The sequence below is a fragment of the Urocitellus parryii genome, chromosome 12 (assembly GCF_045843805.1).
Source record: "Urocitellus parryii isolate mUroPar1 chromosome 12, mUroPar1.hap1, whole genome shotgun sequence".
Classification (NCBI taxonomy): Eukaryota; Metazoa; Chordata; class Mammalia; order Rodentia; family Sciuridae; genus Urocitellus; species Urocitellus parryii.
In genome coordinates, this window is record NC_135542.1 from 103,113,427 (window position 1) to 103,131,816 (window position 18,390).

The 18,390-nt window shown below is 37.6% G+C and overlaps 1 protein-coding gene and 1 pseudogene across 1 annotated transcript in view; both read left to right on the plus strand.

The window, feature by feature from the left end:
* Dnah6 (dynein axonemal heavy chain 6) overlaps nucleotides 1-18,390 on the plus strand; it is a 275,338-nt gene that overhangs the window by 243,870 nt on the left and 13,078 nt on the right. Inside the window, exons 64-71 of the mRNA XM_026413801.2 lie at nucleotides 2,905-3,065; nucleotides 3,314-3,402; nucleotides 4,167-4,313; nucleotides 6,228-6,366; nucleotides 7,490-7,609; nucleotides 8,469-8,590; nucleotides 12,798-12,927; nucleotides 15,163-15,290. Coding sequence (XP_026269586.2) covers nucleotides 2,905-3,065; nucleotides 3,314-3,402; nucleotides 4,167-4,313; nucleotides 6,228-6,366; nucleotides 7,490-7,609; nucleotides 8,469-8,590; nucleotides 12,798-12,927; nucleotides 15,163-15,290 — 1,036 coding nt within the window. The remainder of the gene's footprint in view (nucleotides 1-2,904; nucleotides 3,066-3,313; nucleotides 3,403-4,166; nucleotides 4,314-6,227; nucleotides 6,367-7,489; nucleotides 7,610-8,468; nucleotides 8,591-12,797; nucleotides 12,928-15,162; nucleotides 15,291-18,390) is intronic.
* On the plus strand, nucleotides 9,501-12,596 carry LOC113200388 (phosphoglycerate kinase 1 pseudogene; annotated as a pseudogene).

Consider the following 18,390-nt stretch of genomic DNA (forward strand, 5'->3'; position numbering starts at 1 on the left):
AGGATGTGGAGAAAAAGGCACACTCATACTTTGATGGTAGGATTGCAATTGGTGCAGCCAATATGGAAAGCAGTATGGAGATTCCTTGGAAAACTTGGAATGGAACCATCATTTGACCCAGCTACCCCAAGGACTTTAAAACAGTATACTACAGGGACACAGCCACATCAATGTTTATAGCAGCACATTTCACAATAGCTAAACTGTGGAAACAACCTAGATGCCCATGAGTTGATGAATGGATAAAGAAAATGTGGTAAATATACACAACGGACTACTATTCAGCACTAAAAGAGAATAAAATCATGGTATTTGCAGGTAAATGGATGGAGTTGGAGAATATAATGCTAAGTGAAATTATCCAATCCCCCAAAAAACAAATGCTGAATGTTTTCTCTGATGTAAGGATGCTTATTCATAATGCGGGTGTGGCATGGGAGGACTAGATGAACTCTAGATAGAGCAAAGGGGAGGGAGGAGAAGGGAGGGGGCATGAGGGTAGGAATGAGATGGACATCATTACCCTAAGTACATGTATGGAGACACAAATAGTGTGACTCTACTTTGTGTACAACCAGAGATATGAAAATTTGTGCTCTATATGTATAATATGAATTGTAATGCATTCTGCTGTCATATATAACCAATTAGAATAAAAAATGTTTTTGAAGCATTGTGAAAAATAACAAACAAATAACTCAAATATTCAAGAATGAATAGTTAATAAATTGTAGTCTAAGAGCACCCTAGAATATTATGCAGCAATGAAAAATGCGTGGACTATAATAACACACAATAACATGAATGAATCTTTAAAAACATAATGTTGAAGGAAGAAGATGGGACTAGGAGGAAACCGGATTTCTCCTCACTCAGTAACCCTAGATGCAAGCATCAGGAATACTGTGAGATGGGTGAAAGAGGGATTTCATTAAAATTCAATACTGGACAGACGGAGTGCCTGAAGAAACATCAAAATCCTACCAACAAAGAAAAGCTCAGGAACAGATGGATTCTCAGCCCAGTTCTACCAAACCTTTAAAGAACTAATACCAGTCCTCCTCAAATCATTCCATTAAATAGAATAATCTTCCAAACTCATTCTATGAAGCTAGTATTACCCTGATGACAAAAACAGAAAAAGACACATCAAGGAAAGAAAATTTCAGACTAATATTCTTAATGAACATAGATACAAATATTCTTAATGAAATTAGCAAATCACATACAAAAACACATTAAAAATACAGTTTGCCATGACCAAGTGAGTTTCTTCCCAAGTATGCAAGGTTGGTTAAACATACAAAAATCAAAAAACATAATTCAATACATCAATCAATGGAAAGACAAGAATCACATGATTATTTGGATAGATGCAGAAAAAGCATTTGATAAAATGCAGCATCCATTTATATTTAAAACACTAGAAAAATAGGGATAGAAACAATATACCTCAACATTGCAAAAGCTATGAACAACAAATCCAAGGCCAGCATCATTCTAAATGAAGAAAAAAGTGAAAACATGCCCCCTAAAACCTGGAACAAGACAGGGATGCCCACTTTTACCATTTCAATTCAACATTGTTATTGTCAGAGCAATTAGGCAAACATTGTAATTGTCAGAGCAGTTGGGCAAAAGAAAGAAATTAAATGGATACAAATAGTAAAAGAAAAGCTCAAACTAGTTCAACTTTGTAATGACATGATCCTTTATTTAGAAGACCCAAAAAATTTTACCAGAAAACTTCTATAACTCATAAATGAATTCTGCAAGTAGCAGGCTACAAAATTAACAACCATAAATCATTGCATTCCTGTACTCCAATGATGAATTAGCTGAATGTGAAATTAGGAAAACCATCCCACTCACAATAGCCTCAAAAAAATATATAAAATACCTGGGAATTAATCTAACGAAAGAGGCAAAAGACTTCTACAAAGAAAATTACAGAACACTAAAAAACGAAATTTAAGAAGACCTTAGAAGGTGGAAAGATCTCCCATGTTGTCAGATAGGAAGTCAAAATGGCCATACTACCCAAAGTGCTATTCCATTCAATGCAATCTTCATTCAATTTCAATTTTCAAAATTCTTCATAGAAAGCAGGCATGAAATTTATTTGAAAAAATTAGAGACCCAGAATAGCCAAAGCAATCCTCAGCAAGAAAAGCAAAGCAGGAGGCAACACAATCTTGGACCTTAAATTTACTAAAGAACTATAGTAACAAAAACAGCATAATACTGGCATCAAAACAGACATGAAGAGCAATAGAACAGAACAGAAGACACAGAGACAAGCCCACATCAATACATTTATCTCATACTAGACAAAGGTGCCAAAAACATACATTAGAGAAAAGACAGCCTCTTCAACAAATGGTGCTGGGAAAACTAGACTCGGGTCCTTGTCCTTGCCCCAGTGAAATTGACTGATGGGGCCAGGCAATGAGGGGCTATTTAGGAAAGGTGGCTTGGTAACCAGTGAAGTCCAATGATTCTCCAAAGGAGCAGTTCCTCACCTTGATAGATAACACTGATAAAAGTGATTTCCAAGACTAATTGCATATTTATCATGTTCCCAGAAACCTGAGACCCCTAAAAAAGAGCTCTGGATATACTAGGATCATTGCTGGTTCTCTTGGTTCTGTACTTCTTTTATTTTATAAATATTAATTTTCTTTCTTTGGCCTAAGTCTGTTTTACTATTGTTTTTGACCACTCCATATGAAATATATTTCAAATTCAAGCAGTCTCCCATAATGGTAATATAAAACAGAAGTGATCCAGTGGACGATCCCATTAACTTGGCATTTGAAGACTATCATAGCATATTTACATTTTTAAAATATCTGCATTGCTTTAAAATAGTATAACACAGTCTCTTTTTTTTGTTCAATTCAGAGTGCAGTCAATTTCACTAGGACAAGGACAAGGACCCATTGCTGAGAAAATGATCAAGGATGCAATGAAATCAGGAAACTGGGTATTTTTGCAAAACTGCCATCTTGCTGTTTCTTGGATGTTAGCCATGGAAGAGCTAATTAAATCCTTCATAGATCCAAGTATGTTGAGCACATACATTTGCTTAATAATACCATTTTATCAAGTTCTTAGAGTAGATCTTTATTGTAGGCATTGTGTTTGCTCTTATAATAGATAAGAAATTTGAGTACTAGGCAGGTTCAGTTAAGTTACACAACTAGGATTCAAAAAACAGTCTTATTTCTTATTAAAAAAATTCTTATTAAGAAAAGTGCTACTACAAGCTAAACATTTTCCTTTTTTGTTGTTTTGTCTTTGTTTTAAATAGCTCATGTTATCAAGGACACTTTTCGACTTTTTCTAAGCTCTATGCCTAGTACTACATTTCCTGTTACAGTTCTTCAGAATTCTGTCAAGGTAATGTATGAACATGGTTGGAATGGGAATGGTTGGTCTCTGAGTGTTCATTTAGGAGCTTCATGGAGCTCAGACCTTGCACAGAACCACATTGAAGTTTATGTGGTCAGGGTGAGAAGGTGGATATCCATATCCTTTCAACTGATAAGCAGGTGGAGGAAATTAGGTCGCCAGTGAGTATCTTTGCATCTTCTAGTCCTGTTTGTCATTCAATTCTTCCAGCTCTTACCCTTCAAAAGAAAATGTTAAGTGTACAGTGAATGACAACACATCCTGTCCCACAGGAATGGGAATGTTTCAGCATTTGAGAAGAAGGCCTTCAGGTGGTATAGCTGCTGAATTTCAGTGCAGGAAGTTTCTAATATGTGGGAAGGAATGAGAAATAAGAGGTTCTTCTTTCCTCCCTGCCCTATGTCATGGGACAAAGTCTGGAATGATGTCATATTTTGAGATAACTGAAAAACCCAATGGAGAAAGTCTTAGCATGCTTTTTGGCCCATGTTTAGAAAAATGAGCACCAAATGGAAGTGTCTAAGGCTCTTATGCAGACGCTTCCAGTGTTCTAGATCTGAGGACCCCGCCAGGCCCTATTCTTCCTGGACTGTGGCTGAACAAGATACGAAGTAGGCTTGCACATTCCAGGAAGGCCCTTGTGGGAAAGTTAGCTAGATCATCTCAGTGTCTTAAGTCTGTGTGTATTATTCAGAAATAATGCAAGTCTATAAAATCACCCTCTCTTCTGGATATGTTCTATCTTAATCCAGGTGACCAATGAGCCTCCCAAAGGGTTACGTGCAAATATCAGGCGAGCGTTTACTGAAATGACACCTTCATTTTTTGAAGAAAATATCCTTGGAAGAAAATGGAGACAAATGATATTTGGCCTTTGTTTCTTTCATGCAATTATTCAGGTATATTTAATTCTGCTTTTTAATAGCAACAAAGATGTGTACTATCTTCTAAATAATTAAGTACTAAAAAAAAAAATAAGTGAAAGCTTACGAATGGCACTGTAAAACACTAAGGACCCTATTCTGGATTTTAACCCAAGTTCTTTTAATTCAACTAGTGATCTATATACTCAGTTTGCACGAGTATCTCACAGCTATACTGGCTCCCACCTACATGCTATATGCCCACAGAACACCATCATCTAAATCAATGGAGTAGGGCCAACTCAACAAATACAAAACTGATCTCCTCAACTCAACCTCACACTCAAAATCTGCTTTCCCTCCTGTTTTAGTCAGCTTTTTACCTGCTGTGACTAAAGGATCTGACCAGAACAACTATAGAGGAGGAAAAGTATATTTGAAGGCTCATGGTTTCAGAGGTCTTAGTCCATAGAAGTTCAACACCATTCCTCAGGGCTCCGGGTGAGGCTGAACATCATGGCAGAAGAGTGTGGGTGGAGGGAAGCATCTCCATCACTGACAGCAGCAACCAGAGAGGGAGAGATCAAGTCCACCCTCAAGATACAGAATGTATACCCCATAGATACACCCCAATTTCCACCTTCTCCAGCCGTACCCTACCACTCCAGTTAATCCCATCAGGGATTAATTCACTGATTGGGTTAAGACTCTTACAACCCAATCATTTCTCCTCTGAACCTTCTTGCATTGCCTTGAGCTTTTGGAAGACACCTCACATCTAAACCATAACACCTCCAGTCTCTAATTCTGAAATCATGGTTCCATTCTCTCAATTAGTGACAATCAGAACTTCAGGATTATTTTTATTCGTTCACTTCACCCATATATTTTTGTCAACCATCAAGACCTCCGTGTTAATTTTACAATAATTTCATTTTTACTTGTTCCTTTGAGTGGACTCACTAACCTAGTGACCTCCTCTCCATATATTACTGAAGCCCCAAGTCCCCCAAAAGATGACCCTCAACCCAGCAACAGTCTCCTTCCCCTGATCCAGACTCTGCTTGGTATGGTATTCATATCTGTGACCTTGTACTCTAATTCTGACTCTCCAACTACGTATCATTAGGTGGTGTCTTGATTAGACTGGTCTTCAACTGTGTGTGTTCTGTAGAAAGAGAATCAGTAAAGAAAAAAAGAAGATTAAAGGTGCAAGATATGGGATAGATAAACAAAAGGGTCCTAGAAGAGGTCTGAGAAATTGGAAATCAGAGGCTCCGGCTATCAGGAGCTCTTTTGCTGTTCCACTAATAAAAGCTGCCAAGATGAGGAGGTAGTTTAAGAGCAGTGAAAATTCAAGATCAAGAGAAAGGAACTTGGGACCAATAATTGTCAGTTTAGAATTAAGAAATTAAGGTAGGATAAGAAAATAGCAAAGAGGGAGGGATATCATAAAACAAAGATAATGATTATGTACCATTTTCTTTTTAAAAATCACCATGGAGAAGACAGTATGTAATAAGCATAATATGGTAATGACAGAAAGCCCTGAATAAAACTCCTTATAGGAGTAGGGAATAGTTCTCTCTCACCAGATATATAATTATAGCATCAGTATTTTTATGCCAAAAGACTCTAAATAAGATTATTTTTCCTGTTATGACAGGGAAATATTTTATTTTACCCTGAAAAACAGATTTTTTTAAAAAACAGATCTGATGAATTTCTAGTAATAACAAATTTTCTGTAGTAAATATGGGGAGGGTCCAGTATTGAAGAAGATGTGATCCTCCTCTTTGGTGAAAGCCTGGTTAAAGTTGAACTGCATGACTTTAATTGATTTTGCAGTGTAGGAATGCCCAGTTTTAATATTCGCCTTTTCTTTTTCACTATTTTAAACATAATTAATTTTATCATATTTTATTTCAGACTATTTATTTTCTATTCTAGGAGAGAAAGAAGTTTGGGCCCCTTGGATGGAATATATGCTATGAATTTAATGACAGTGATAGAGAATGTGCTCTACTGAACCTCAACCTTTACTGCCAAGATGGAAAGATTCCCTGGGATGCACTGATTTACATTACTGGTCAGTATGTCCATGTGGCCAGGGCATCCAGCTGTGGACCACAGAGTTGTTGATTCATCCCTACTTGACCTTTATGAAGATGGGGTCCTCCCCCAGTGTTTAGTGGTGATAATGATGCCTCTTGAAATTCTCTCTGTGAATTTAAGATTGTGATAAGCATATCATGAAGAATATTTACACATAGAAAATTGAAAAGATGTTTTCCCCAATAACAATAGTATAGAAAACACATTGCTCTTAATTCATGCCAGGCTCTATTGTAAGCATTTCTCATGAATTAGTAAATTAAATCCTCACAGCAGCACTATTAGTATCATGGGTGAAAACCTTGCAGGAGCACTTCAATGATGAATGGTGACTTACAGCGATGAATCTGGAATTTTCCAAGGAATTATATCAGCATTAGATATCATTCCAGTATGGTTCCTTCCTACTCATAATTTTGGGATGACAATGAAGCATACTGAAGGTAGCTTCTCTGTGGACAGAGAGAGTATAAAATAAGTTTTTTTATTGGTTGTTCACAACATTACAAAGCTCTTGACATATCATATTTCATACATTAGAATCAAGTGGGTTATGAACTCCCATTTGTACCCCAAATACAGATTGCAGAATCACATCGGTTACAAGTTTTAATTCCCCCTATCATAATTTATGTGAGGCAAGTTCTCTATGTCATCATGGATCTCTTTCCTCCAAAGCTTGTCAGCAACAATTTGTAAAGTATGTATAGAGTTTAAATGTCGTGCTACAAATGTTTGGTTCTATTTTATTTGTGGACCCTGAGTGGAAGCACTGTTTCATACAAAGTGTGTATATTTTAGAATGTTACAGTAAAGGAAGAGATATGACTCAAAATGAATATTTTTGAAGCAAAACAAGAAAAAGGAAAAAGTATGTAAATAGAGATCAGTGACTTTAGCTTTTTTGGAAAAAGCAAAATTACTAGGATAATATACATGTACTAGATTTTTTTCTGATTTATTCTTTTTTGAGGGGGTAGTGGGAGGAAATTTTGATGTGTTTTTTCCATTTTAAGTACCAAATAAACCTATTATAATTAAGCTATGTTTGTCAATTTAAAAAAATAATACATTTAAAAATGCAAACTCCTTTTCAGGTGAAATTACATATGGCGGTAGAGTTACAGACACATGGGATCAAAGATGCCTTCGTACTGTCTTGAAAAGATTTTTTTCTCCAGAAACATTACAAGATAGTTATCAATATTCTGAATCAGGTGAATGACATTTGAATTTTTTCTCAAGAAGCCATTGACAGCATCTTTCAGTTTTCCATCCAGGGGGACCTCTGTGTCTAATCCTTACAACTCAGTCCATTCCCACACTTGATACCTTCAAAGCCAGTTTGATAGTAAAAGCACAAATATACATATTTTACAGTAAATACTTTGAATTATTTCTGTATTAAAATTGATTTTATTATGTCTAAATATGTTTTCAAAGTTATATTTTAGAATATTTTGGATGTAATTAAAGAAAATTTCCAATATGGAAAATTTAATTTAAAAAACAGATCTATGAATTGGTAATAGCTCATCAAGGGTCAAAAAGCAGGTAAATTAATTGTCCTAATCCCCTTGGAGGGAGCAATCTGATTAGGACAGTAAGCTCATAAAAGCTTCTACCACTGAGAAGTAAATCATTGATTACATTCAAGTTCTATGTTGTCATCACTAGGAAAATTTGAGTAACACCACGTTTCAACGTTTTGCATTTGCTTTGAGGAATTAGAGAAGATCATCATTGTTTATCAAACAGAATGTGAAAGTATTTCTAATACAAGCATAAATTTGGAGCTCTTAAAGAGGCATACCTTTCAGCACTGTGTCCCTGGATTCTCAGAATACTTAAACATTCCAAAGGAGACATCCTGAAAAGTTAAGACACTAAATTGATGCTCAGGGTGTCAATAAATAGTAACAAAACTAGACACATCAATGAAAGCAAGGAGATTTAGAAAAAACAATCTCCTTTTCACAAGAGAAGATATCATCTGAATGAGGCAGTGAAGAACCAAAGTTAGCAATGCAGAGTTAGTTTTTTTAAGACATGTTTTCCTTCTGTTTTTAATAACAGGCATATACTTTGCACCCTTGGCTGATAACTTACAAGAATTTAAGGATTACATTGAAAATCTGCCTTTAATAGATGACCCAGAAATTTTTGGAATGCATGAAAATGCCAACCTGGCTTACCAGGTATGTGGCCTTTAACTGAAAACATTTATTTATTTTGTATATATAAATTCAAAACATCAATTGTCACCTCACCAGCTTTGTGACTTATAAAATATCATTAAGTAAGTAAGTAAGTAAGTAATTTTTTCACCTTATATTCAACAGTAGTTCCAATTTAGACAGCTCTCTCTGGATCCTTTACAGAATACTAAGATTATATATTTTTCCTATCACCAGCCAACCCCCTCCATTTCCTCTATCCTCAGGCCTCCTGTTTAGTTCATAATTGTTTTAGTTAGCTTTTTCATTGCTGTGACCAAAAGACCTAACAATAACAACAAAGAAGAGCAAAAGTTTACTTTGGCTCACAGTTTCAGAAGTTCAGTTCATAGTTGGCTAACTCCATAGTTCTGGGCCTGAGGTGAGGAAGTACATCAGTGTGAAAGGGTGTGTTAGAAGAATGCATCTCAATGACAACCAGGAAGCATAAAGACAGCTCCACTCACCAAAGACAAAATATAAACCCTAAAGACACAACCCCAGCAACCTACTTCCTTCAGCGACACTCTATCTGCCTATAGAGGCCACCCAATTATGAGGATCCACTGATCATGTTACACTTCTAATAATCTAATCATTTTACTTCTGAAAATTTTTGTGTTGTCTCACATGTGAACTTTTTGGGGGACACATAACAATAACCTACCTACTCACAGTCACCAGAACATGGGGATTCAGATAATAATATAGTCCTTTCTCTGCTGTCCTTCTCCCTCCATACTGGGTGCTTTTATCACATTATACAAAGGCTTGAATCTCTACATGATTAAATGATAAAAGTCCAGAAATATATTTAAAATTCAAACTCTTCTTCACATGAAATTATATATCGTAATTTGTACATGATTAGAACATAATAGTATAGTTGCAAATGCTCATAGCGGTAAGTCCAAAGAACAAACTGGATTATTATACTCCTCTGGGCAAGACTTTCTGATGCTACATCATTACCTACAAGTAGTCAAAACTCCTAGGCATGGCACTTGAGGATCTCTCATGACCTGGACACTACCTACTCTTTCAAGTTCATCATCCACCATGCACAGATATCCATGGTGAACCAAAGCCTTGAAAAGAAGGGTGTGCCCCTGTGGGGCTTTGGACATCTCTAAAGCTTAAATATTTAGCCTCACAAGGCTAAGGAGATCATCTTTTGACATAAATTTTGCTGCTGGAAATGTTAGAAGGTGAAGTCTGCCTAGACATCAAGGAATCCACACAGAACAACAGTGGAACCTCCAGAGACAGCACAGAAGGGTCATTGTTTTGACACCTGATTTTATGTCCTCTACCAGTGAAATTGCTTTGCCTTTCAGCAAGGAGTTAGAATAATGCATCATGTTTTTCCTTATCTTATTTTCAGGAGAAAAAAAAACTGGTAGCAAAACTTCTGTCAATATATTTCCCCCTTCTGGTTGTTTGCTGTAGAAGGGGAAAGGAAGCGTGAGGTTAAAAAGGGAGGGTATAAGAAGGAAAAAGTGAGTGTGGATATGGTTATGCTAACAGCAGAAAGATAGCACTGTTGGTAGGGGTAAAACTCTTGGAAGAGTGTACCAGAAATGTAGATTTTTGTGTTTTCCATTGGTTTCAGAATGACTGAGAGAGAAGGTATATAGTAGGCTCCCAGAGGTGTTTTTCTATGCGCAGCCTCCCTTCCTCCATTTTTCTGGATTAATACATGACCCACCCTGACCTCTTTCTTTGGAGCAACTGCCCCTTCCCCATTGCACAAACTTCTGATAAGACTTCCAACCACTCTCTACCTGAACAGAGGTGGATATGTGACACAGGCCTGGACAAAGGCAGTCAGTGTCCCATCCCTTAGCCACTCTAGCTCATCCAAGGTGTACATATACAACCAAGCTAGGTGAATGACAGTCTTTTCCTGAGATAACATACACAGATACAGGTTGGCAGGAGGGTGCTCTCTTTTCTCTAGAATCATTGGCTAGATGCTATATCTCTCAGCCACCTGTGATCTTGTCCCTTATACTTCATCTCTTCCTGTCAACCACATGCAAGAAGCCCATATTCATTAAGAAAGAATTCTGAGAGCCATTGAGAGAGGAAACAGTTAAAGCATGAGCAAGAGAGAGTGTTGTTAGATCCATTCATGCCTGTATAGGGGAGGCAAAATTTTATTTCTACACTCTTAGGGTCTAAGAATTAAATTGATATAATATAGATTAACAGGAGAAAAACTTACAATTTAATATAAGCTTTTATTTCATTAAGGAAGCCCCAAAGAACTGGTAAAACCTATATGGCTATGTGTTAGGTTGAACAAAGAGAGGCAATTAATGATAGGAAAGTACCTTAATTATGTTGGGTGGCTAAAGAAGATTAGTGTGGTCAAGGTCTGTTTATACAACAAGCTCTTGACAATGAGAATGTTTCTTTTCTCCTGGTTCAGGGAGGATACCTTTCATATAAGGAGATTTTCTGTTTTGTTTTCAGAAAGAAAAGGGGAGATAAGAACGTCCTTCCATCTGCTGTTTCCCAAGTGGCCTTTAGTTTATGGCAATCCTTAGGTCAAAGTGGCTTATTTTAGAGCAGCATATTCTGCTACCATTCATCTGAGACTCACATTAGGTTAGGTAATTCTGCCTGTTGCAATCAATAAAGTCTTGGCACAAAATTTATAAATTATTTCTTCTACCCAGCAAGTTACATAGATGCCTATCAGAAACTAATAAAGGGCTGGGAATGGTCAGGGAAGGAGATTGTTCTACACATTCAGAACATATGTTGGTAGCTGTCTTTCCTGCTGTCTGAGCCCCAATTTTGCATTATATTGCCAAAATGTCACTTTCTTATAGCTGACTCTGAACAAGGTGAATGTGAAGGGGAAATAAGTTGTTATGAGAATGAATTATAATGTCCCTATGAATAACAGTCAGATAACAGCCAACCAGAGAATCAAGGTTGCTGTCTCAAACATCCAGTTCTACTTGGACAATGGAGACAAGTCAGCTGTATTTATGAGACACCTAAGGCATCCTGACGGTATCCTCATGCCTGACAAGTAATCTTTTGTTTGTTTTAATAAAATAATTTTTTTAACATTTTTATTTTATAAATTTTTATTGGTTCTTTTTTAGTTATATATGACAGCAGAATCCATTTTGATATATTATACAAGCATGGATTATATCTTATTCTTGTTAAGAGTCCCATTCTTATGGATATACATGGTGGGTGGGATTCACTGTGTTGTTTTCATATAGGTACACGGGAAAACTTTGTCAGATTCATTCTACTATCTTTTCTTTTGCTTATCCTCCTGACAAGTAATCTTTTTAAAACTTTATTTATTTATTTTAACTAGGTATATATGACAGCAGAATGCACTTTGACTCATTGTACACAATTACAGCACAACTTTTCATTTCTCTGATTGTACAAGATATAATGTTGTACCATATGTGCAGTCATACATGTACCTAGGGTAATAATGTACATCTCATTCCACCATCTTTCCTGACAAGTAATCTTTAGAGCCAGTTGCCATAGAATTCAAATTTCTGCTGAGCAAAGCTGTTCTGTTCTTGAAAAACCATATGGGCCCAGAAATGGAGGGACTCTGTACTGGCCAGCTGCTGGGTCTGTCATTCTGCTGGAGAACTTCCACTTTCCTATAAATGAAGAAGGAAAGGGAAAAGATGGTTCTGGGAGCAGGGTTAAAGCCAAAATAGAAGTTTTCTGAGGTTTGCTTTCCAAGCTCAGGAGATTTTTTTTATCAGTGGTGCCTTGGGCACTACTCATTCAGTCCACAGTCTCATGGTGTGATCAATTTGTCACAGAAGGCTAGTGGGGTTTTGTTGCTGTATGTTTGTTTGTTTTTATGAAGAAGGAATTGAAGTACTTTGCCAAGAAGGGTAGTTTGCCTTAGGGAGCCTAAGCTAAAGTTGTAGACAAGATCCAGCTGATCAACAATATACTAGAAAAAGTCAATGAAATGATGTAAGGAATGTAGTAGGATAGCTTGTCTTTCTTACTAATCAATGAGCATGAAGATGAAGTAACATGAGATGAATAAACTATAGAGAGCTTAAATTAAATTAAAACTTAAATGTATATTTATTTCTATAAGGTAAGCTATATGTGCTGTAAATTACTTTTTGGGAAATTTGAGTCGTCAGTGTTCTCTCTCTTACCATCATTATAGTACAAAGAAACCAACACTTTAATCAATACCATACTTGATGTTCAGCCAAGATCATCTGCTGGTGGACAAGGAAAAAGCAATGATGAAATTGTCCAAGAGCTTGTTTCTTCTGTCTGGACCAGAGTTCCAGGTAATAAATAATTCCTTGCATCTGTATAAAATGGGAATTATAGGAATTAACTCAGATAATTGAGTGGTAGGCAGATGTTCAGACCTCCTTATTACATAGACTTTGCTTTGCCAAGAGAGCTTATCTGACATGGAGTTCTCCACTTACCAACTAGAAACCTACATTTCTTAAACATACAGATGCCAAAAGTATTAGGAGCCAATTCTAGTCCCATGTAACTTTAACCAGACATTGTCCCAAGTTTTCCTTGGCTTCATAAATTCTAACGTCTCTAGACCTGCCCTGTCCAAGGCAGTACCCACTAGCCACATGTGGCTACTTAAACTGAAACTTAGATTAAATAAATTTAAAATTTAATTCCTCAGTTGCACTATTCACATTTCAAGTGGGCAGCACAGAGGGAGAGCATTTCCATCATCATTCGAAGTTCAATTGAACAGTCCTTTCATTTTTCCCCATTCAAGAGAAATGGCTGTCACTTTCACCTTGACTTCTGATGAGTTAAGGAACCTGCCTGAATGATCACAAGAGATCCACCCTCATACTTTTCTTGGAGTGGCCATAATTTATACTCCAAAATTTAGTTGCTCATAGTTGGAAAAGATAATAGGAAAAAGAAAACCGAGGAGGAAAAAAACAGTTACTGAGTCCTGACATTACACTTAAGACCCCCAGAAGAAAAGCAACCATGTGACCTCAGAACAAGCCAATTATCTACCCCAAAAAGGAGCAGTCCTACAAAAAAATCTACATGGGTAGAGAGTTTGATGTTGAAGTAGAGCCAGTTATTTTGGGAAGCAATTTCTAATCAAATTTAAGATAGAAAGCTGTGGAAAAGAGATGGGTAGACAAATGAATGACTGCAGAAGTCATGAACTTGTTTCACAGAGTCTCATTGACACTGAGGAGGTTTTTCTCTCCAAGTTTCAGGAAACTTATACTATTACTATGAAAATAATAAGCAGTTCATCTGCTGAGCCTGAGGTGCAATTGGCTCAACAAAAGAACTGAGGGTTTGGAATTTCCCCTGAAGGGAATGGCAGACAGGGACTACCAGACACATGTAACTGTAGTTCTATGGACCCAAGAGATGGGACTAACTATACTACTAGGTTATTTTTTTCTCCAGCAGCCAAATTGTGGGTTCTTAAGAAGGAATTTGATGTGCATATTTTGGAGCCCACTTTCCTTAAATATGCAAGGAAAATGCAATTCTTCTTTTTTTATAGTTCATGTGGTTCCTCATCTAAGTCTCCATTTGGTGAATTATAAGGGGAAAAAAGATCTACTTTTTCTTAATCCTGATGGAACCATGAGCCTATTTAATAATTCCACTAATTCCTTTAAATAATGTTTAGCAACTTGGGATAAATGTTGAGTCTCTCACATCTCTGAGTCTCCCACCACCAAACCCTCCTCTCCTGGATACAGTATAGATATGCAGGGAAGAACAAGGCTTACATAATCATAAGGTAGAGGGGAAGACATGGATCCCTGGCCCCTCTAAGCTCTGGAATGCCCCTTGTCTATCATGTAGCTGCTTCGACCTGCAAGCATTTGCCACTGAAGTCTCTAGGGCCCTGTCTCTCACTTATCCAAAGCTAGGCACACAATCTCATGCCCTCTAGCCAAGCAACCTCTGGAGAGTCTTTCAGACAAACCCTTCACTCAAGGTAGCAGGAACCACTAAGTCATGCTGGCCTTCTGCTTCTTTCTCTTGTCTCTCAATCCTTCTCCTCATCTCCATAGTCATCCAGAATGAAAAGGAGTAGTCTTTTCTTTACTGTCTTTTGTTCATGTCCTACTTACATCAGCACAGTCTCTCTTTATCTTACTTAAGCAATCAAGGACCTATCACCTGTCTCAGAGTCAGAAACCACATACTGGCACAGATAAAAATACCCATGGTGAGAAATAAAATGTGCTAGTATAATGCTTTTTATGTGTATACACACACACACACACACACACACACACACACACACACTCACTTTTCCTCTGATACACATGAATTTAAGCTTGAATTTCTGTGATTGCTTCTATGTAAATGGGTGAATCACCAAAGAGTTATAAATTAAAGAAATGTTGTCACATTTAAGCCATGTGTGTCTATTCTTAAATAATGAAAGAAGTTGACTTTAGAAAAAAATGTTAAGATAAGCACAGGATACTAGAATGTAATGAGAACAGAAATCAATGATGACTGATCTGAGGAGTCAGCTGTATATGTTTCAGAAACACTGGAAATGGAGGGTGCTTCTGAGAGCCTTTTCGTTAAAGATCATCAAGGACGCCTGAACTCCTTAACCACCGTTCTTTGCCAGGAAGTGGACCGGTTTAACAATCTACTAAAGTTAATACATGTATGAGAGCTCATCTACATCATTGCTACTGGGTATCAAAACCTTGTAGGGAACTATATAATATAAGTGATATAAGTGTCCTTAGTGTTTTCAATTCCCATCACTTCACCATTTCCATTTGGATGTGCTAATAACTCTTCAGATCCAGCTTGTCTATTGAATTTATTCTCCTCTAAAAAGTCTGTATTCCCTTTTTCTAATAGTGACTGAGTGGTATGTAACGTTACAAATTCTTAGTCTCTCTATTATCCTTAGAATTCCACTGACAAACTAGAAATTGATCAGGGGCTTATGTTCTCAATTGAAAGTGAATCAGTACTTGTTTTCACTGTCCACTTTGCATTTAATAATATAATTTTTATGCAAGACAGTGAAAACCAAAATTTCTCAAAGTGTGGGCTACAGATTGCCTGCACTAGAATCCTCTGTGGTGTGTGTTCAAAATGTGGATTCCTGAAAATGAGCACAGCAGCAGACACAAGGAACCAGCCTGAGCAACATAGCAAGATCTTATTTCAAAAAGAGAGAGAAGAAAGAAAAGAAAAAATATATTCCTAGAGCATATTTCAGACCTGCTTAATCAGAATTTCTTCAAGTGTAGGGCCTGGGAATGTGAAGCTTTTCTTTGTTTTCAGTAATGTAGGAATTGAACCCAGGGCCTCCCACATTCTAGGTAAGTGCTCTACCACTGAGCCACACCCCAACCCCATGAGTTTTAAGTAAACTCCCCAGATGATTTCAGTACAACTAAAATTTGCAAATTGTTAGATCATTTGCCTTGTATTCACAGATTCATTCCCTCCCCCAACCCACCATCTCTCTTAAGATTGCCTCTCATTTTATTGATGGCCAAAGGACTTCCTAATTTCTCTGTGTGTATCTTTGATGAGAAAAGAGAAAATACTATTATAATTCAAGTGTGGACCCTTAACCAGATAGTATTACTATTCAGCAGGGAACCTAACACCTGGCCAATGGGCAGGACTTGGGGATAAGTCGGGGAGAACTGAGTTAGATTTTTTTTAAAGTCAAAGACCATTTCTGTCCCCTATTGAGAAAAATGTCTCCATTTGTTGCTGCGTGGCTTGACTTGTTAAGTGGGAACTGGATCAGATGAATGTGTGAAGTTCTCACCTTAGGACCATGGCTCCTCAACATGTACATTCCAATGTCAGTCAGGTGACTAGTCAGTGTTTAACACCTTTTCTATTGAATGAATAAAGGTACATGTTATGTTACTGTGATAAAACTGTCAATACAGTACAAAACAAGGTGGAAATTCACTTTATTATCCCTTCACACTCCAGAGAAAGCCCTATCTAGGGCAGGTAACTCATTCTGCTTTGTGAGTTCTTCCACGGATAAGCAGGTTGGCTCTTGCAGCCTCAACAGGTAACTTCCATCTTAGGGACTAGATGCCTGCTCCACTAATATCTTTCACCAGCCTGTGAGAAAGAAGAAAGGGAGAGCCAAGGAAAAGCAGTTTCCTTAGAAAATGGTGATCTAAAAGTTATATATGTCATTTCTTCTTGTAGTCCATTAGCCAAAACTTGGTAATATGGCTACACCCCAACCACAAGAGTGGCTGAGAAATATAGTTTCCAGGAGGCTTGTCATGTGCCTAGCCAAAACTAATGGGGTGCTGCTGTCTAAGGAAGAAAAGGAGATGGGTGCTGCTCATCTTCTGCCTTTTCCAGATTATGATACTTCACCTAATTGAAGATGTCAAAGATGTTACTTCTCCATAATGTGTTCCTGGAACACCAACACTTCCCTGTACCACCAGATGATCTATAAGCCCTTTTTCAGGGCTCCAAAATTTCAGCTGTCTCTACCATTGTACTTAACAATACTTTTTTTTTTTTTTTTGTATATTACCCTAGGAATATCACTGCTCCAACAAAAACTTCTTAAAACAGGGAACTGGTGTATTGGTCAATTTTACTTCCTTAGTAACTGACATACTAAATCATCCATAAATATTAGAATGTATAGTGAATTAATGTGATTTCTAGCCTCAGATCAAATTCGGTTACTCCCACCCCTGCAAGTTGACCCTGTACGGGACACCTTCTGCCTCCTGAACTCTGTCCAGTCCTGCCTTGCCCTGGCTTTGTCCCCTTCACCTTGCTTTGGGAGCAGCAAGGCAGCACTGTGCTGGAAATCAGAAAAGCCAAGGAAAGGAGGCAGCACTTGGAGGCCTTGAGGGCTGCCATCCTGGAGAGCTTACTTTCCTCTAGACAACTTCAGAACTGTGAGATGGGTCAGGTCCTGGGGGCAAGGACCCCCTCACCCCTGCTATTGAGGCTTCTAGCTGTAGGGAAAGGGAAGCATTTAAAATATGCTATGCTTTTTCCTATTTAAAACATATATGTATTAGCTGCTTCCTTTGGGCAATATCGTTGCCCCATGGCCTCTGTCTGCCTTAAGCAGGCCTTGAAGGTCCAAGAGTCTTTTCCCTCTATTTTTCTCATTTCATGTTTCTCTTTGCTACCTTCCACTTCTACTCTAAGCTAGAGAATTGTCTTGGTCTCCTTCCTTCCTGCACTCTGTTGCAGATGGTTCTTCAGATCCTAAGACAAATTAATTGGAAGACCCCCGACCTTTCTTTTCCTCCCATTGCCTCTTGTGTAAAGAGGTGCCAAGAGGAGGGGACCAAACTTAACCTAAGAAGGAATGAAAAGATACTGAGCCTTGTTTCATCCACACATGACCTGTCTCTACGACCATGTGCATTTGATCCTTAGGCCTTATTTTTTGTTTAATCAACATAAATTTTGCCTCTAAAGTCTAACTATTATATTTTCTCAAGATATGGCAGTTTTCACAAGCCTGAAACCCAGAAGGGCCATCACCAATCTATGTACTCTGCCTTTGTCATTAGCCAGGTAGCAAATGTCACCCTGTATTCCCTGTGGCTGCCGCCAGCCCAGCATCTCCCAGGACCACTGCCTGCTTCTGCCTTTTGTTGAGGAAGAAAGGGTAAAAGAAATGTTTTAAGGAAGTGATTGCAGCACAAAGAGACCCTCTGATATCAGCTTCTATAAATCTTGGGGATTTGGGCACCCCCTAATAAGTCTATTCTATTTATTTCTCAGCC